Source organism: Lissotriton helveticus, chromosome 8, assembly GCF_964261635.1.
Source record: "Lissotriton helveticus chromosome 8, aLisHel1.1, whole genome shotgun sequence".
NCBI lineage: Eukaryota > Metazoa > Chordata > Amphibia > Caudata > Salamandridae > Lissotriton > Lissotriton helveticus.
In genome coordinates, this window is record NC_136069.1 from 902673985 (window position 1) to 902696029 (window position 22045).

Below are 22045 nucleotides of genomic sequence, written 5' to 3' on the forward strand. Positions count from 1 at the left end.
TGACCTCCATTTCCCCGGTAAAGTGACTGGAAGTGCTGAATGACTAATTGTAACTGCTGCGCCATTAACATTGGGTGTTTAGTCCATTGACTTAGACTGCGCATAGGTTAGCTCTCATTACAGTATACTAGTATTAATGCCGGGGTCAAAGAAGGACAAGGCTATTGTGGGGGCGGGATCCATTGACAACTTTTTAGTAAAAATGGTAAACCAGATCAATAATGACAGAAGGGCTTCCCTGGGTAGAGGTAATCTTTCAGATCAGGATCAATTCATGGAGGGTCTTTCCCCCCGGAGGTTCTTGCTGAGACTGACATTGTCACCGATATCGGACCCGAGGTAGCCAATGCAGTAGAAGCATTGATTCAGCGGGCTCCAGATATAGAAGTTCCTGACAAGTCTCCCTCGGATTCGGAGGAGGAGGTGGTACCTACCCACATACACACTAGACCTGTTAGAACCTGCAGGAAGCAGCAAACCAAAAGGGGGGGAAGGCACACTTATAAAAGAAGGGTAGATACCCATCTGTCAGATAACCATACCTCCCCTGAATCAACTGCGACTTTGGAGGGTAAGAACGAGACAAATATAATTCTGAGCCCAGATCAGTTTGGCTTGTTAATTCGTACCTTGGAAGCCAAATTCAAATCAAAACTAGCGGAATCTCTCCAACCTCTAGTGTGCAAACTGGATATTGTTACCGCTGAGGTAAAAAGACTAGGAGGTTTGTTAGAGAAACAGCTAGCCCATATAGATAAGTTTAACCCCCACTCCCCTCAACTAGAATAGATCCCCTTGAGAGTGGTGGGAAGGAGGTAGCCAAGGTGGCTAAAAAAACGCATGCCTCACAACAGTCTACCAGAGTTGATCTAGAATCCCCCGGTCCTTCTGTCCCACCCCCATTTCCACCTGTTAGGTCAGTAGTACACCCAAAGCCAGGGCCTGTTACCAATCCGATTGCCGCCCCAAGTAGGAGAAGTAATTTTATTAATCTTCCCCCCGGAGTGTGCCCCCTACGTAATTGTATTGGCAAATGTCCCGCCTCAAAACTCGCTCTCGGTTGAGTCACCTGAGGAGTCACATCATTCCCTCAAAAATAAAGTTGTATCCTGGTTGAGCTCTAATTGTGGTTTTCCTGCAAAATATGCAGGTGAAATTATCACAACAAGGAGGGTAAATTGGATTGGTCCCACACGCAAAACCTGTAGTGGTGATTGCGTGATAGTAAACTTTAAATACCCTCAACACGTGGCCACAGTCCTGCTAAGGGCAGCTTCGATGACTAACGATGACAACAGCATTTGTGTGCGTCCATTGGGATATTTTTACAATCATCTCTCAGGAGCCCCCACCCTTAGCCTAGGATCGAGTCCCTTTATATCGTCTGGACCACGGTCCACTTGTCCAAGTCAGGGACTAGGGAGGGAGAATTTCTTCAGATTTGGTCCTCACATCGCAACACATAATAGGTTTGACGCACTCTCAGGACTTGAGCTGTGCGATTGACGGGGGCCGGAGAAGGTATGGTTGATGAAGCTATAGTAGACCCTGCCCCTATGGCTCCTGTACCTTCTTCTGCTAATGTTGGATATAAACCGGTAACGGGTACCCCTGATAAGGGGGATAAGGTTAGGCTGTTAAGTTGGAATATTGCCGGACTACGGTCCAAGAGAGGAGACCCAAACTGGTTAAATTTTGTAAAGCTATATGACATTGTCGCTATGCAGGAGACTTGGGATATGGAATGCGATTTTTGGTTGGATGGCTTTACTTCATTTTTCGTACCTGCTCTGCCCTCTCCAGCGGGAAGGAATAGAGGGGGTCTTCTGATGTTGGTCTCGGTGAATGTAAAGGATAAAATTATAAAGGTTGATTGCGCCATGCATAATTTCCTTGTTATAGAGGTAACTTTGGTTGATGGTAGCAAAATACTCTTTGCAAACTGTTATAACTCACCACATGGCTACCCTGCTAATGAGCATTTAGTGTGGCTAACCGATTTTTTTAACTGTCTACAAGGAAAAGCAAACCACTTATTGTCATTTTATTTTGTTGGGTGATTTTAATGTACATTTGTGTTCAAATTGTGACCTAACCGACTCAGATGGTCCTGACAGTATTTCCCCCCCGCATTTTGAACATAGCCAGAAGGGGGAGGTTCTTGAAAACCTACTGGCTAGTAATGATCTGTATGAGGCAGAATTTTATGATAAAAGTTCACGTGTAGCCACATATACTGGAAGGGATTGTGAATCAATAATTGATTACATTTTTCTATCATTAGGCCTTCTTAAATATGTGATTTCATATAATGCATTACCCATGTCATCAAGTGATCACAACCCCGTGGGGATGGAGTTAGCTAATGGTTTTTCACTCTTAAATTCATCTGCTACTCCACAGGTTGTATTACCAGTTAAAGCGAAAGATCAGGGGAGGAGGATCAAATGGCGACAGGTAGTTCCAGATGATTTTTTCCTTAACATAACGTTAATGGCTGTAGAAGATTTAAATATCTGTGTTAACCCTCTCTCTAAGAGCGAGGAGGTTTTTAACTTCTTTTGAGGGTGTCTGTCGGACAGTGGCTTTGAATTTAACAGCTAAAGTCCAGGGAGATAAAAATAGACCGGTAATGGGCTGGTTTGACAATAACTGCAGTAAAGCCCATAACCTCCTTAAAAAAGCACATAATGCTCGCCCGAGGGATAAAGTCTTAGTGGGGCAGCTCAGAAAGGATTATTCCAGGGCTATCCAAGCACGTAAAAATGAATTAAAGTGTGAAGCTTGGGCCGAGCTCATGGACAAAGCTACCCTAAAAAATAGTGCCAAGTTTTGGTCAATTATTAATACCCCACTGTTCTCCCGCGACCAAAACGCGGTGTTGGAACTTAATATCCCTGAGGAAGACTGGCTTAGCCATTTTGAAAAAATATACGGTAGCAACATGGAGCAGGAATCTTTTGAGGTCCCTGCGTCCGAACTCCCCTTGGCACCACTTAGATTTGATACAGTTGAAGTCATTAAAGCAATCGAGGGTACCGCGGGTCGAAAGGCCCCGGGCCCTGATGGGGTTCCCTCTGATATGTTTAAGGCAAACTCTTTGTACTGGGCTGATATTTTAACTAACGGTTTTAATGCCTCAGTCACTGTGGGATTTCCTAAATCTTGGTCCAGAGCTACTATAATCCCCGTGTTTAAAAAAGGCCAGAGGGGAGACCCAAGATGCTATAGGCCTATATCATTGTTGGACTCCTCTATTAAAATCTTAAGGTTGTCCTGGCTAGAATAACATCTTGGGCCAATGGAATAATATTCTGACAGATGTACAATACGGTTTTAGAGCGGGGAGGAGCACGGAGGACCAATGCCTCAATCTTCACCTCATAATATCCAAGTACACGAGGGCAAAAAAGGATCCATATTCCTAGGCTTCATGGACCTATCCACAGCCTTTGATCTAGTTAATAGATCAAGGCTGTGGACTATGCTCTTGAAAATAGGCCTTGACTGCTCATTGGTGCATTTCCTGGCGGAGTTGCATAAAGATCTAAATGCCTCCATTAGGATGACAACAGAGGGGAAATGTACAGCGAGCTTTAGGTCCTGCAGAGGGGTGCGTCAAGGCTGTATTTTGGCCCCCATGTTATTCACGTTATACGTGAATTCATTGCAGACTAACCTAACAGCTGTCACTCAGGATATTCCGTGCATGGGGGGTACACCAATTCCGGTGCTCCTCTATGCCGACGACGCGGTGCTGATAGCCAGGACCCCGATTGCCCTACAGAAGCTGCTTGATTCCTTTGGAACTTTTATGTCTAGTCTAGATTTGGTGATAAACAGTGGTAAATCCCATACAATGTCAGTGGGTTGCTCTAAAATTAAAGATAAAATCTTTTTCTGTGGCAGTGAGGTTATCTCTAGCTTAAGGGTTTTCACCTACTTGGGGGTAGTATTTGATCATAGGGGTACTTGGATACCACAGCTAACATCCAGGCAAATGCGGTGAGAAGTTCTGCTTCCGCAGTTTTGGGGTTCGCTAAAAGACTAGGGGGGAAACCCACAGAGGTGATCCTGGCTATTTACAAAGCCAAAACAGTCTCCATTGCAAGATATGGGGCTGCAATCTGGGGGTTTGTAAAACCTGACCGCATCCAAATGGAGGAAAACAAATTTTTGCGGTCATTGCTGGGCCTACCCCAGTCAACAGCGACTTACTCCCTACACCTTGAGCTAGGACTGGAATATATCACAGACATGTTAAAACTAGCACCGATCCTGTTATGGATTAAGCTCTGGCTAAATTCTAACCTTAGTCTTAATCATAAGATCATTAAGGATTGTCTCAAATTAGATCACAGGAGGATATTCAGTGGTTGTCCTATGTAGAGACCTTGGCTGTGAAGCTAGGACGCCCTGAGATTTTTGCTAGACCAGAATCTCTGTGTAAAGCAGATCTAGAATGGGTGAAGATTAACTTCACTAGGCTCTGTGTTGCCGAGCGTGAAGCGGATGAGCTAGGTAAACCCTCAGTGAGAGCACATGTAATGGTAACCACATCTCCTGAGTTGGCTCCTTATCTGTCAGTGGTGACAAATTTTTTCCATAGATGGTTACTAACAAAATTCTGTTTCAATCAAATCCATATGGTTCTCTGGGATGTGAAAGGTTGGTGTAGGCTTGAGGAATCTACTCCATGTAAATGTGATGATCAGTCCGTTCAGGACACAGCGCACTTTTTGTTTTTTTGCCCCTGGTATTCCGAACCCCGGAATCGGTTTGTAAAACCAATGCTGAAAGAGATGAGATTTTCGCAGTATAAGCCCGCATTGCTATTTCGGCAAATGATGGAAACCCCCGTAATTATGTACTGTATCGCCAGTTTTCTGGCTGCATCTATAAGAATCAGGAGATCTAGATTGGACTCTTAACGCTGGAAGCTAACTATTCTGTATCATGTATTCAAATAATGGATTGTTGGGCTTGAATGGAAATGAAATTGTGTAATTATTTTTATTTTTTAACGGGTTTTAACTGTCATTTTGACCGAAATCGTATTAATTGATCTTTTAAACATGTTTTAGATAGTTTTATTAATGTTTAGTATACTTTTATGATTTTAATTAATCGAATAAAGTGGTTTTGACTTGACTTGACTTGACATTTTCTCACGTAAAAGTAGGACTCGACATGGTCCTTCAATGTAGCAGCCCAAAGGAAAGTTGAGTTTCACTGTATATGTGATTGTGTTACATAGAGCAGATAGCCTATTCAATTGTTATTTTGAACACACATGGAAAGAGAGGGAAACAAAGCACAGGATCTCTTTCAGGAAATCCATAATGAAGATGAGGCCTAGTTCTGGCATAGTGAGGGTAATTTAAGAAAAACAAATTTCTGCACTGTATAATCTACTCAAAATATGTGCAAAATAAAATAAACGTACTCTCAACATGCAACTAGCACCCTCTTCTTGTTTCCTGTCGCTTCTATTTTTCGTTAATTTGTTAGCCACTAACTTGCTGGTTAAAGCCTTTGTTATGATTACCTCTTTTGTTTCCCTGAAATAGCAAATAATGGGGGACGGAAAATGCTGATTTTTATATCAACAATTGATTATTACTCAATACGCATTCCACTCAATTGTTTTAGACTTGGTCCTGCCTGCAAATGGGTAGCCCAATCCGACTGCTCCCAGGTCTCCTCTGAAATGCAGCATAGTCATGTTTGGGCTTTGTTAGGCCTCATCGGTTAGGTGCATCGCAAGTCATATGGCACATTAAACTAGTGACCTGTGACTGGGCTTACTCTTCCCACTTAGATAGACTCACCTACACAGCACAAAAGTGATGGATGGAAATTTTGGAATTGATTTCAGTTATTCATTGTACTTTGTTATATCCTAATTCCTCTCCCACCCAACCACTCTTTTCCTAGTCTGTCGTTCATCTTTCAGCTCTCATCCCTTTGACTCCCACACACTGTTCCTCTCCACCGTCTCAACACTATTTTACTTTTTATTTATTTTCTGGGACTTTCTTTTTCGTATTACCACTTAAGTGATTCCTCTCTGTTTTGAGCCCTGGCTTCACTTGTTTTTCCCTGTTTTATATTGTACTCCTTCTGATTTAGTAGCATGCTACTCGCCGGAAACCCTTCCCCAAAAATCCACTTCAACCCCCCACCATCAGGGAAAGCAATTGCTGTATAAATGCAAACGTTTTTCCCTCTTCTATCCCTCCACTATCATTCTCAATCCACAAAACTGACTAGTATATCCACCACTCAAATTACTTTCATATTTTCACTATAATAATTCACCACTAATCCTTTATGGGTTCCGGAGTGGGTGCTACTCGCTGAAAAAAACCTTCAACGCCTCGTCGGAGTAGTAAGAGCTATGTGAATGCAATTACAATACAATCAATACAATTTAACCTTGGTATTTTCCCCAACCAGGCTTCTTTTGTAACTGGTTTTTCAAGGTGATGCATAAACGTTTACAGTTGAGTTACGGTCTTGCTGTCATACTGTTACTTCCATTGTGAGTGACACATTCTACCTACTTCCTCGAGTTTGAGCTTACAGACCATTTTGGCATGTCCAGTAGCTAAGTAGAATACAATGCCATATGCCTTACGATTTCTTATTCCACTGTTAAATGAAGTATCAGAAAATGTGTGGGGTTTCTTGAAATCCTGTGTTTCCTCTTACAATTCTCACTTTCTTTTCACCTTCCTTCAGGTAGCACAAATCCTGGAACCCTATTGAAAACAGAACAGCACTATTCAGGAAATCTGGCTTCACTATGTCTTACCGGACGTGCGATCAACCAAGGGCACCTCTTAGTACCCACTCAAATGGTGTTGACTGTGGACGTTGTCCAGGTGCTAATGCACATAGCATATGCATGGTCTCAGATTTTTTTTATCCGAACATGGGAGGTGTGGAAAGTCATATCTATCAGTTGTCACAATGCCTCATCGAGCGGGGACACAAAGTTATTATTGTGACTCACGCATACGGGGACAGAAAAGGAATCCGTTACCTCACCAATGGCCTCAAAGTGTATTATTTGCCGTTGAAGGTTATGTATAATCAGTCCACAGCAACAACACTGTTCCACAGTCTGCCTCTGCTCAGGTACATATTTGTGCGGGAGAGAGTTGAAATAGTCCATTCGCACAGCTCCTTTTCAGCCATGGCCCACGATGCCCTCTTCCATTCCAAGACCATGGGGCTCCGGACGGTGTTCACAGATCATTCGCTCTTTGGATTTGCCGATGTCAGTTCTGTGCTCACCAACAAACTTCTCACCGTGTCCCTCTGCGATACAAGTCACATAGTCTGTGTGTCCTATACCAGCAAAGAAAACACTGTGCTAAGGGCAGCACTGAACCCCGAGATTGTTTCGGTGATTCCCAATGCAGTAGATCCAACAGAATTCACTCCAGATCCACAAAAGAGGAATGCCAACACAACCATTGTCGTTGCGAGCAGGCTCGTTTACAGAAAAGGTAAGCATCTGCTTTCAATTAAATGTACTATTCAATTTATGTGAGCATGTATATACATTATCCAAGGGTCTCCAACCTTTTCTGTACTGAGAGCTACTTATGTTCAATGAAACACTTTGAGAGCTACAATTTAATAAGCTGCGCTGCACTCAGGTGAGCTACTCCGAGGTAGCTGGAGAGCTACAGTAGCTCACGAGCAAGTGGTTGCAGACTCTAGATATTTGTTTCCATTCTGTGAAAGCAGTGGTAGGTAAAAAAACATACATAAGTGAGCAATACAGCAAAAACAGTTTAGGCCAAAGCCCATGAGTCATAAGTTATAAACTATAGGTTTTAATGTTACTTATCCAGTCAACATTTCTAGGGTGTGAAACTACCTGTAAGATTTATGTGAATTTGTACATATTTAAGAGTTTATATATATTAACCCAGTGTTGAATTCTCACCCACCCCATTAAGCCAGAATGTCATAGCTAAGTATACACTTCCAAATGCAGCAATTCTGCCATATCAATTGTATTTCCACGGTCCAACAAACGTAGAATTGCACAAAAAGGTATTTCGAATTTGTGAAGTGCTACTTTTGCACACCGATCCTCAGTCTAAGTGTACAATATTCCTTGTAATTTGAGCCATAAGTTATTCATTGGTTGTTTTCTAACTTGACCTATTTTATTTTCTGTAAACCTTTGCAGCAACTTGATACTGTCTCATTCAAAGGGTGTTCTCATGCAAGTTTATATTCTGTGGTTTGCATGCCTGGATGGAACAAGTGTCGTCTGTCACATGGCTTTTGAAGAGTTAAATATGTTTGTTTATATTGTGACATATTTATAGGTATGCTAGATTTGTTTTCCCCTAGGTTTTGTTTGTAAAATATTTGTTCATGTTTTACATCATACACGTTTCTTTAAGTTCTATCTATCATGGATTGTATTGAAGTTTGTGTGTTCGTATTTTAAAGTGGACATGGTTTATTTTGCAAATTTTTAGTTACTTATGAATTTTGAAAATGGTCATAGATCTTCAAGGAACAAGTATTGTAGATGAGGCTTGTTCTCCCATGTTTTTATTGGGGTGTACATATATGTATTTGGTTGCAATTAATAGCAAATACTAACTCTGCAATGGCCGGTTGCAGGCTCAGCTGCGAAAGCCGGAGGAGTTATGCGTGGGGCTAGGTACCCCTGTGAGAAACTGGGTTCTTGTTGCAGTACTTCACCACCTTTTGCATGAGTTTTGACGCTACTTTGACCTGGTTGTAAAAGGTCCCTGCTAACCAGGATCCCAGTATCAGTGTTCTTTCCATAAAACTGTACTCCAATTTGCACAACTTCAGCAACCTCTATAAGTCCCTAGTAAATGGTACCTCTGGCGCTTAGGACATTGGGACTGAAGAGGGTCCACTTTGTTGTGCCACCCTAGGTGTACCCCTCAAAAAGACCATGTAAACTGCCATTGCAGGCTGAGTGTGTTGGTGCAGAGAAAACTGAAGAGCTGAAATGGCACACATCCCTGTGTGCCATGCCCACAGGCATTGAATGAGGTATAGGTAACTCACCCCTACTGCAGGCCTTACAGGCAGTATGCACTTTATCCCATGTGTGGACATAACTGCATTAGCAGATATGACCCTACAATATCCCAGTCCATTCTTGGATATTGAAAGTGCACAAGGAAGTCATAGAGAGTACATGGGCTGGACACCCGCCAATAAGTCCACCAGCACCATGATGGCTTCACTGTACCCAGGGATGTTTGGTACCAAACATCTCCCCTTAATAAATACACACTGATGCCAGTGTATGGTTTATTAATAAATGCACACAGAGGACCCCCTGAAAACCTATCAAGCACTGGTGTGGTCTCTGACTAGCCTTAGTCAGTCTGCCACCACCAGACATGTTTCTACCTCATGGGGTGAGAGCCAGTGTTCTCAGAGGCTAGGAACAATGCCTGCTCTGGGCGGAGGCACTTCACATCTCCTCCAGGCTGGAATACATTTCCAGGGTGGAAAGCATCAAAGGTGCAGCATCCAAGCAAAAAGAGGTGCATCAGCTCTGGAGGGTCAGATATTTTTCCCTCATCGAGTTTGGAGACCCCAGACACCATGCCGCAACAATTCTGTGGGTACCGGACCCCCTGCAACCTACACTGAGATAAAGAGTCCAATCCGGACTCCAGCTGCCCAGGAAGCAAGCATCCATCGAGGGACGCCGAGACCCCTGAAACCCACTATGTGAGTGGCCGAGCTGTCCTGGAATGGTCCCTGCAACCTGCCTGCCTCTGACCGCGAAGACATCTTGACGCACACCGCCCGGCTGACCTAATTGCTCTGCATCCAGCCTGCGTAGCCTGGGTACTGATGAACCAGCTTTGCTCCTGTGGTCCCTGCGACCGGCTCCCTCGAGTGGGACCTCTCTGACTTACCTTTAGGTCCCCTTGTGTAGTGTGTTTTCTGGTGGCCCCCTTCTCTGTAGCGCCTGCCACTAACTACCTCCGCATCCTGCTCTGGCCGAATCAGGGAGGCTCCCGACAAACCGCTAGTGTAACACTGGACATGGCCTTGCTACTTACCTAAATCCAGAAGGTGAACCTCGAGATCCCACTGTACGATTTTATATGCATTTTCCTAGTTTCTCCAATAGACGGATATGGTGCATAATTGCGCACAAGTGTGTTATTTTGCGAACTTTGCAAATTAATATCTTATAAAGTACTTACCTTAGAATGAAGTTCTTGGGCTGAAATTATATAAAAATCAATGTTATTTTTGCAAATTGACCTCAATGCCAGATTGGAAGCAACAACACTGGGTACGAGGAAGTCATGGGCTACTATGACCTTGGGGACCTGAACGAGAATGGTGAATGGCTGTCAGATCTCTGTGCCCTGAACAGTCTGGTGATAGGTTGTAGTGCATTCCTACACAAAGGATGCACAAGGCACCATGGTGTCAATAGACCATTTAACTGAGAATCAGATCAACCATGTCTGCATTGCCAAGAAGGTCCGTTGGCCCCTGCAGGATGTGAGAGTGATGAGATCAGCAGACGTAGCATCAGCCCATCACCCTGTCATAACCAAGCTAAAGCTGAAGAAAACCTGGATGAAGCCGACAAACCAATGCCAGTGACATAACACAACACTCAGTAACACGTTTCAAGTCTTGCAAGAAGTAGAGGATGGCAAAAACCTGTAGAAATCTAGTGGGTGAAGATCAAAGAAACAGTTACATGAACCTGCCTGGAGGTACTGGTTCCCAAGAAACACTAGCATAAAGATCCATCAAAACGCTGTGCAAAATGCAAGCTAGAAAGGAAAAGAAAGCTGCAGTCAACACCATCCAAACAAAAGAAGAAAAAGTGAACCGTCGAGGCGAATATGCCCAAACCAACAAGGAAGCAAAGAGAAGCTTAAGAGCAGACATGCGAAGATTCATCGATTGTCTTGCCACAGAATCTGAGAAAGCAACATTCCATGGAAACTTGAAAGAACTTTGCGACATAACAAGGACACTCTGTGGTAGACTCAGCAAGCCAGGTAAAACTGTAAACGACAAAGCTGGGAATCCATCATGGGTAACAAAGGCCAACAACGAAGATAGTTGGAGCACTTTGAAGACCTGCTGAACCAGCCTGTGCTACAGTCTCCACCAGAAATACAGCCAATTGATAAGGAATTGACAGTCTACTGCAGTGGACCAACTAAGGAAGAAATACGGTAAGCCATCAAACATCTGAGAAATGTGAAGGCAGCATGACCTGACATAATTCCTGCAGAGGCACCGACGGCAGACATTGAAACCTCAGCAGAATGTTCTATCCCATGTTTTGAAGGATCTGGGAAGAGGAAAGGGTGCCATCGGACTGGAAGAAGGTATAGCTGATCTGGATCCCCAAGAAAGGTGACCTGAGTAACTGCACATACTACAGCGTGATAACTATCAACCCCAGGCAGAGTGTTCAACAGAGTCGTTCTGAACAAAATGAAGGAACAAGCTGTAGTGTGAGACAACATCTTCGTGCTCTTCATTGGTTGCCCGCAACTGAACGAGTCAAGTTTAAATCATAAGTACTTGCTCATCGTGCCCTTTATGACCTCAGACCAACCTGTCTTCAAAAACGTTTTTCCTTTTACACTCTCCCAAGACTACTGCTCTCTTCAGTTCAACTGCTGGCGCGTGTCCCTCGCTTCCGCTTGCAAAGGACGGGGGGGGGCGGCTCCCTTGCGGTAAATGCCGCGTTAGCATTGTATGCGCTGACTCTTACCCTTCGTAGCATTCAAGACCCTCTTCAATTCAAGAAAAATCTGAAAACTTTTCTGTTGGTTTAATCCGGCTCTTTCCATCTCTCAAGGTCACACCGGGACACTCTTTGAGTATCTGTGTGCATTATCAATGTTAACTAACATAACATAAATTAACGCTCAGTTGTGAGACCAGCAAGCTGGCTTCCGCAAAGATAGATCCTGCACAGACCATATTGTAATTCTGTGCATCATCATTTAGCAGTCGATGGAATAGAACTCTCCTCTCTCTGTCAACTACATCAACTATAAGAAGTCATTCAACAGCATGGACATAGATACCCTTTGGAAACTCCTCCGCCACTATGGTTTGCCAAATAAACTCCTCTGAATCGTCAGGAACTTTTACGAGGGATTGACCTGCGAGATATTTCAAGGAGGACAACTCGCCGAAACCTTCGAGGGTTGTTTGCTCTCGCCTTTTTCTCGTCCTGCTGGCCATAGACTGGATCATGACAGCAAGGAGAAAAATGAGATCCTGTGGACACCTTGGATGCAGCAATACAACCTAGACTTTGCAGACGACCTGACCCTACTCTCTCTGACCCATCTGCAAATGCAAGATAAGACCGACAAATTGACAGTCACATCAGCACTACTTGGTCTCAACATTCACGGAGGGAAAACCAAGATTCTGAATGCTGATACGGCTAGCACAACTGTAGTCCCTCTTTCAGGGGATGCACGGGAAGAGGCGAGGCCTTCACTACCTGGGCACTATCATAGCCCAGCAGGACAGCACAGATAATGGCAATGCAAGAATCAGCAATGCAAGGGCTGCCTTCATTTAGCTAAAGATCTGGGCTCCAAGGGCCTAACAATGCAAACCAAGATCAGGCTTTTTAACACAACTGTAAAATCTGTACTTCTGTATCGAGCAGAAAATTGGAGGACAACGGTGACCACACCTAACAAAGTCTAGACCTTTATCAACACCTGCCTGAGGAAAATACTCCAAATCTGCTGGCCAGACACCATCAGCAACAACAACCTTTGGCAGGGCTTTCCAACTGCCTGCTCGTGAAGAAAACATGAAAAGAGGCTGTCGCTGGATAGGTCACACCCTCTGCAAGCCAGCATCAAACACCACTAGGCAGGCCTTCACCTGGAACTCTCTCAGGAAAAGAAAAAGAGGAAAGCCAAGAAACTCCTGGCCACGAGGCTGACTGCAAAGAGATGGGTTACACCTGGAGTCTGATTGAAAGAAAAGCCCTGGACAGAGATGGCCAGAGTGTTCTGCTTGATGGCCTATAGACCAGATGAGGTAGTAGGCATAAGTAAGAATGGCGAATACTCATATGCCAAAAGACACGAATCAGAATGTTGACTCCTGATTTTTTAGAATCAATCGTTTTTATTGTGTGGGAATCAGAAGGATTGTACACAGCCTAAAAAAAAATCTTTATTCTTTGTGTCCCCTGCAAAAATTGCCTCTGTTTCAGTGTTAGTCAGTTGGGAAAATATTGCCATGATTTATTTATTTTTTGATTTATTTGGATTTATTCATTTTTAACGATCTCCCTCTTACCTGTTTCCAAATGACGGAATTTATGAAAATTGTAATGAGAAATGTGTCTCTTCTGGGTGCCGTATCAGATATTTGTTAGTGAGTGGCATTGTTTATTTAGAAATGTTTCAAATACAAATTCAAAGAGGTCAGAATGTCTTAAATGTTGAAATTCGCTATCATTTACTTGTGGCAGATTTGTCTTTTCTTGGCACAGTGCCATTAGTGGTGTGTTTTTTTTCTTTTTGTGTGTGTGTGTTTTTTTTTTTTTAGGTCTCGAGACCTGCGGTGCACTGCGTAGGGGTGATCACGCAAGTCGCGTGAGCTTTAGTAGGTAAAAAAGGGGAATGTGAGCTGACCTAGGAATCGCACACACTCGTGCATGTGCGTTACCTTTTCAGCTCCCCCATTGGATGAGTTAGTAGGCATAAGTAAGAATGGCGAATACTCACATGCCAAAAGACACGAATCAGAAGGTTGACTCCTGATTTTTTAGAATCAATCGTTTTTATTGTGTGGGAATCAGAAGGATTGTACACAGCCTAAAAAAAAAATCTTTATTCTTTCTGTCCCCTGCAAAAATTGCCTCTGTTTCAGTGTTCGTCAGTTGGGAAAATATTGCCATGATTTATTTATTTTTTTATTTGGATTTATTCATTTTTAACGTATTCATTTTTAACTATCTCCCTCTTACCTGTTTCCAAATGATGGAATGTATGAAAATTGTAAGGAGAAATGTGTCTCTTCTGGGTGCCGTATCAGATATTTGTTAGTGATAGGCATTGTTTATTTAGAAATGTTTCAAATACAAATTCAAAGAGGTCAGAATGCCTTAAATGTTGAAATTCGCTATCATTTACTTGTGGCAGATTTGTCTTTTCTTGGCACAGTGCCATTAGTGGTGTGTTTTTTTCTGCGTAGGGGTGCTCACGCAAGTCGCGTGAGCTTTAGTAGGTAAAAAGGGGGAATGTGAGCTGACTTAGGAATCGCACACACTCTTGCATGTGCGTTACCTTTCCAGCTCCCCATTGGCCTTTGCGTGCATCTTATTTTAAAAGACTGCACGCAATTGGCCCGAAGCACGCGCATAGCTCCTCCCATGGCCTATTGGTGTCTATTACGCGCACCAAGCGCGTAATAGACACCAATAGGCTGTGGGAGGATCTATGATTGTGCCCACACAGGCGTGACATGCGCGCCCCTTGTTCTTAATTGATTTTCCTCTGGTTTCATTTTGCTTTTGGAAAGGCAGCCAAGGGTTTATTTTTTTATATTATATTGTTTTCTCATGCAGCGCTTCATCTACAAAAATTGTGGCCGCACACCTTTCTTTCATTTTGCGCAGCTGGTCAAACTATTTCTAAAAATATTAATTTCTTTAATGCAGCGCTGTAATCCATGCTTGATTTTCAAAAGTGGCAGCAGGCACGAAAACTGGGTCTCGAACCGCAAACCAATGGGCTCACTCAGCACCTTACTCAAATAGCTCAATCAGCACCCTGCACAAAGTGTTCAAGCAGCACCCTGCACAAAGGTCGCCTCCAACATGTTGCACAAAGACAGCACCACCACATCCAGCACTTTTAACAAAGGACTCAGTCAGCACTTTTGTGCAAATTGTTGCATGCAAAGTCCGTGCAAAGGGCACACCAATCTCCTTTACACAACGTGTCCCCCCAGCACCCTGCACAAAGTTCGCACCATGGCGGTGCACGGAGGCCACAGCCACACTTTACCAGTGAAGCATGCTTGGAGTTTGCTGAAGGAGGCCTCCTGCACACTTTGTAGTGTGGAGTCTGGCACTTTCACCACGGGCACGAACCTGCGAAAGCCGACTTGAGTTATTTACACGATCTGTGAAGTGAGTCGTTTTACATATGACATGCGTCCCAAAACGAAGAAAACTGCATTCTGTTGAATTATGCAGTGTCTGTTAGATGTGTGATTCAATGCAACGCCCTTATCCTCCTTAACGCACACAAATCTCAAGTTTCTTTCTATTTATTGTTTTTAGTGTAATACTTAACAGCTTTCGCTACACCCCTGCTTGTCACCTTTTCATCACCACATAAGCAGTCACATTCGTGTGTTTTCAGGCGCTGCAACAATGAGAGACTTCCACCAATTCCCAAGCTCTAAAACTGTAGGATACAAAAAGGTTATTTCCTCTGACCAACACACACAATCTGCAAGTAAGTAAGGCAGCAGTACCATTCCCTCCATTTTTAGGTCTGGCCTATGAGGCACTTTATTATACGATCTAATATTGCATATATAGAGGGGCTTTTGGTCCCAGGGCTCCTCCATTGTTTTTTTTAAATTATCATTGTTTTCACCCACAATAGCATAGGGCAATCGGGCAACCACTTTTATAATTGCATTTATATAGCGCTTACTACCCCTGACGAGGCATAGAAGTGCTTTTTGGCGAGTAGCTCGCTTATTGCCCTTCATTTTTAGTGACTACACAAAGCCTGTGTGCAGTGTTCCCATCCACCTAAAATTGTTCCTTTATCCTCCGTAATAACAATGGTTAAAAGAGTGTTTTATCTGATTTTTATATTGGCCTCAAATACCAGCTATTTATTTTGCCTTCAATTCGGTTGCCCAGTTGTGTGAATTTTTTTCCCTGGCGGTTAGACACCTGGTCTGCTCCCATTTAGCACCAAATCCTGTCATTTCTGGACATGCAGCTGGTGACGCTATGCTGCTTGGAACTTCAGGTCTCCGCATATCCCAGTTTCAAGGTGCATACAAATCCAACCTCTGAACAAAACAATGTTTCAAATTCTCATGGCTCTTTTACCACCAACATTGAGACGCTTGATTTCACTGTGCCAGGATCTTGTCTTTCCCTAAAGGTTGCATCTGTTCACAAAATTCCAAGGGATCTCGATAGGCTAGTGACCCTCCCCGAATAGCATTTTAAGAGTTACTCTTTTGAGCCAAAACCTGCGATTCTCCATTTTCTCAATTTCATTATAAATAGGATGGCAGTCATGGTCCGTTAATGGTTTCAAACACTATTATGCTGTGTGTAAAGAACCTGAGTAGTGTTCTAATGCACACATATTAATATATGTGGTGATTAAAAAAACAACTTTAATAACTTTGCTGCACTGTATCTGGGGTCAACCTACGCACCACCCCCTTTGAGCAAGGCCTTGACTGCTCGACCAAGCTGTCACAGAGAGCTGAGGAGACTTGGGGCAACTACGTTCCATAGCAGACAGTTAGTAGCGAATATCTGCAGTCCTACCTGAGATAGTGCTAAACTGTGACGGTGACTGCAAGGATTGGAGAACATACCTGAAACAAATTATGTCCATATGGAACAGGTGATATCTCTGACCTAAAGATCATTTCTGTATACAATTATTCATGACATACTCTGCAAGCTTCCCACTGATGAATCTGGCCTTCCGTCACGATACCAGTCCATGCCTGCTGTCAGATAAAGTGGTGGACATGATGCGCAATGGTGAGTCTTACAACAAGTTTGTGAAGGAGGAGTTCAGCAAAGATGCTCTGAGGAATATGACTGTGAAGGGCATCGTGATGCCGGGGCAGGACTGCTTCATGCTGAGTGCCCTGCGTGACCTCAGCACCATGTCACTGATCTTGCATATACTTGCATCCCTGTCTATGAGTATAAGAGCTCTAAAATTGTGGACATCCTCTGTCGAGGACCTTGGAACGGTGAACCCGATGACTGAACGTCCCTCAGCACCATCACCAGGTTCTACAACCACCCACTGCACTTTGTATTTAAAGTCACCAAGCTCGATACAGTGCTGGAGGAGTTCAAGAGAGGTGAGGCCAAAGTCTAGGTCTTATAGACCCACACATTGATCACCAGGATTTGCTTATGGCACAGTTTGGTGTTTGAGAGAACTGGATGCTATTTAGTTCTTACTGTACCTTTGCAATGGCCAGCCAATTAGTTTCAGAGTGTTTTGCAAGCTAAAGCTTTTGTGCCTACACAACACTACTATAGCCCCCATTTTTAGTTCGTAACTTACCAAATAGCGCAGCTGTCTGGTTTGCCAAAGACTTCTTGGGGACATTCAGAAAGCTTCACTGGGAATGCATTTGGTCCATTGTTTACCAATGGCTTTGTTGTTTGTAAGTCACACATGCTTGGTTGCTGACTTTATTTGTTTTAGAGTGTCCAGCTAGAGTTTGTACCTCCAGTAACCCTATCCTTTCACTAGGGTTCGATTTGTACTTTCCACTCTACACCACTCCAAGCCCCTGCACTCGACTCTGCACCACTCTAATCTGCATCACTCTACTCTATGCCAATGCCCTCCATTCCACTGTACTCACTCCAAGCAAATGCATGCTACATCATTCCATTCTAGGCCTTTCCACTTTACTGTGCACCACTCCATTCTATGCCACTCCACTCTGCAACACTGCACTCTAATCTGTACCACTACATTCTGCACCAGTGCATTCTATGCCAATCCCCTCTACGCTACTCTAATCTACTCTGCACCACTGCACTCTATGCCACTGCATTCTACCCTGCACCACTTCACTCTATGCTACTTCACTCTACTCTGAAACAATCTATGACCTGCACTTTATGCCACATTACTCCATACCATTGTAAACTATATGCACCTCTCCACTCTGCACCACTCTACACTATGTTATAATTTGCAACACCAATATCTCAAACATTCGGTAATGCGAGGCGTATTGCATTGCAAATGCTTGTTCTTTAAGCCAGCGTCATATTTTTTTTTTAAGCCAACCTCCTAGCATTTGATGAAAGGATAGCATCATGTTAAACCTGCCTTGTTCAACAGGTTTATAGGTATTCCTTTTATTTTATAATTTTTTTTACTGTTGCTACGTTATTATTGTGACTCGGACAATGCCTTGAGTCTAACAAATCAAACACAAGACTGCAAGGAAGCTTTAAAAGGCGAGGAACCAATCAGTTCCAGTTTGTGGTTTAGTGGTTGGAAAGAAACCAGTCAGTCAACTTAAATGGTAATGCTTTGCTTTATTGTAAGAACAACAAAATTATTTTGTAACCTTGTGCCAAGTACGCAGGGTGTGGTACACAATGGGGAAATTCCTGTCCCGTCAGAATGGCTAAGCAGTCGAGAAATGTGGGCCTGGTGAATCTCAGTACATATACTTATCTTTACTACTCATGTTACAAAATCTACCTTTAGAAGCATTAGCACTGGTTGTGTGTGAGGAGCAAGCTTAGGAGACGAAAACACAGAGTGCAAAGTCCTCAATTTCAAAAGTTGCTTTCATTTTCAGCAGTAGATTCTCCAGTTTCTAGATGGTCTCTGAAATCTTTTTTTAAGTAATACCTTTGGGAGCATTATTTGACAACGCGGGCTAAGCAATCGGCTGACACTGCAGCATTACGTTTTCCAGGGTGCATCATTACTGTATAATTACTAGTTCCGCAACTCAAAATGGGGTATAAATACTGTCATTTTCTCCTCTCCGAAGATGTAGAACTCAAGAGTATGAAGTTTTTACCCCCTCAAAAGTATGCAGATTTATTTTACTTGGAAAAATATATGCACGATAAAACTTATCGGTGGTTTTAGTTTTGCACAAGTTGTAATCTCGATTAAAACGATAACTTCTTTTAGTGTCAGAGTTGTGATATACTAGCAGAATCCGAATGAGTGATAATATGGATGGACATATTGGTGTACATTGTGGTGCGTGTAGCTTAAAGTGCCACGTGTTTGCAGTTTGGGAAATTGTTGTGTTCTTCTTTCATGTTCTGTTTTTATTCATTATGTCATTACGACTACCTGTTCTATGTCCCTTCTGGTCACGCTTTGTGTCTTGTGTATCTGTAGTTCCCTATGTCTTCTGCGTTTGTCTTTATTGTGCATTCTTGATTCCGTGGCCATTTAGAAAGCTGGGAAACTATTGCTGACTGGACTGCATGTTGCCTAGCTGCATGCTCAATCCAGTTACCTTTCAATCTACTGCTGTGCTGGCCTTTGGAATTTCTACATATCAGCAAGGTTTTCTTTCTGGGCCCCCATCTGCTTCTCTTATTCATTTCACCGACTCCTTCCTGCACAAGACATTTTCCTGTGTTCAGTCTCTGCAATCATTGCCACATGCTGAGAGACCACAGCCAAATTAATCCTTCATTATCACCAACTCTGGCCTTCCATCCAGGTCAGTCAGTGGTAATTTAGAAGATCTATTTGATGCTAACTGGACCACTCGGGTAAGCCGACAGACTTGTTTTGGCTTTATTGCTATTTGGCTTGGGTGGAGTCTGTTTTATTGCTATTTTTGCTACTACTGCGCTAAGTGACGTGAACACTATGACAGCTCTGTTGCATTTTAGCTGAGAGACCTTGTTTTTCACCAGATAAAAACTTCTTACCTCTTTGTGTACTGGAATGTTATCATCTGGTTTCCAGCAAAACACACAAGATGATGGAAGGAATGTTGCACAATGGGAAACATTCACCCCCAGTCACAGATCTGGGTTTAATCCATCGTTATTTTGCTCACCAAGCCACCCCAGTTCAGACATGGCCATATGCAAATCAGTCTTGACCCTGTGCCTCATGGGAACAGTCCAGCCCAAACTGCCAAGCCATGTCTTCCCTGGACCGGAATCAAGCATCCTAGGACTGGTTTTGTGGTTCTGAAAATTCTGAATTCATATAACCGTTCTGAACTCGACAATTAAAACTTCATCGAAGTTTTACGAATTTGTTATCAAAAGACCGAGAATGACGAGCACAACATGTACATGTATTTTCAGCGCATTTGGGTGACGATTTCGCCTAGAAATCGTCATTTGCGTTCTGAACCCTTGGCTTCCATTTATGTGTTGCCCTTTACATAGGCCTTAATCCAGCTGAATTCGATTCCACAAGGACACATACTCCTTAATTGACTTTTCTTTGACCTATACAAGTTAGAACCATTGCCCCAAGCCAAACTCGTTAGGTCAGTCCCCTCCCAGTGGCCGAACAAGATATCATCAGGGCTCAACAAGCCATAAAACCATTCCAGCGCGCACACCTGCCGTATCTCGCTCACATCTTTCTCTGCTCCTTTGCTTCACTTACTTTATGATGGGGAGGTGCCCGTTTTTATTGGGGGTCCAGCGATATCTGATGAAATGTTGGGCCTTGCGAATGATTTGTTATGGGCAGCACGACGTAAAATATGTACATGTCATCATGACTCTGCTTTTCTTTTGTAACCAAAACCTGTAAATGATATATTGCAAATTCGAAGAATGTTTGCCTGAAGCCGAATATTCTGTATAAAGAGAGAAGCCTGACTTTGTAAATGGAAGCAGTCTCCTGAGAATATACTTCCCGTGTGTTGTACTTCTAGGACACTTGTTACCTTGGTTGCAGCCAATAAAATCGATCTTTGACTTCACCTAGAAGACTCTGAGTTTCTGTAGGTCTGAATCAGGAAGAACTCGAGGTCTCCGGGTGTGTCCCCTGGCACCGCTGGGTTACCGGTTCTTTACCGGTTCTTAAGAAAACCCAGTACCTCAGTTGGCGCCCAACGTTTGGGGCGATTCCAGTGGTACCAGTCAGCCAGAGGTTCGTGAGGAGCTTCGTGTGAAAATTCCGGAGGACGGCCAACCACTTCAACGACCCCTGCATGTCGACGTGGTCCGAAGGTCTTTGCTGCGAGGTTCCCCGCTTCCCGGCGGCTACAAGGACTGCTGCCTTGGCTATCGCCCTGATTTGGACCCTTGAAGTTTGGTATAGCGAAACACTAAGACGAGTCTTCTGGTGACGTCAACGATATTTCAGTTAAGTATAAGTGGAGCGTCTCCCAGTCCTTAGTTGGTCTTAGTTTTTGGTATCCTTTGGGATAGTTTTGTTGGTACTTGCAAGCACCAAAACCGAGGGACTTGTGTAGTCACAAGAACTATCGTAATCGATAATCCTTCGAAGTTTGGAACTGGAATAGAGAGCGAAGATGCCTAGTCTTAGACTTGGGAATTTGTTTTGTCTTGGTGGTAATAATAGGGACTCCCGATTGGAGGACTCATGTCCGGTTCCTCCAGTTGGAACTCCAACTTACGAGTTATATGTGAAACATGGGGTAGGCCCCATCACATAAAATGAAGTGTGGATAAAATACACCAGAAAAGATGGTGTTTTAAAATGGCCCCAATATGGTAGCTTTGATACCGAAATCTTAGATAACCTTGAAGTTAAACTGTTCAAAAAGAAAGCCCGGCCGGCAATGTTTGACTCTTTCCGCCTATGGCGTAAGGAGGCCAAACAGAAAGAAATTAAATTAGCTAAGAAAAATAAGAGAGAAGAGAAACTTTCAGTAATGCAAGCAGCTATGCAGTATAAAGACAATGAAGAAGAGCAGATGAGTGAACAGTTGCATAGGCAACGTAAAATGGTAATAGACAAATGTTATCCAGTCTTGCCGACTCCTAAGCAAGATGCAGCAAAAGAACGTGAAAAAGATCCATTAATGTCGCATTTATTAAGTTCACCACCCCCCTATGCACAAAATGCTACGGCACCGCCGCAACCTTTAGTTGCGCAACCTATAATTGCATTGCCTCCTATTTCTCCACAGCACCCACCAGCTACTCTTCAGCTGGCTTCTGCTCCTTTTGTGCAGCCTTCTCAAAGCACACCAATTACCACTGTTTTACCTATGCTTTCTACCACTTCGCCTAGTGCACCTTCTGTTTATCCTAATG

The 22045-nt window shown here is 43.4% G+C and overlaps 1 protein-coding gene across 1 annotated transcript in view; it reads left to right on the forward strand.

Moving 5' to 3' along the window:
* PIGA (phosphatidylinositol glycan anchor biosynthesis class A) overlaps positions 1-22045 on the forward strand; it is a 155019-nt gene that overhangs the window by 19434 nt on the left and 113540 nt on the right. Inside the window, exon 2 of the mRNA XM_078657703.1 lies at positions 6745-7517. Within this exon, the coding sequence (XP_078513829.1) occupies positions 6809-7517 (709 nt within the window). The 5' untranslated portion in view covers positions 6745-6808. The remainder of the gene's footprint in view (positions 1-6744; positions 7518-22045) is intronic.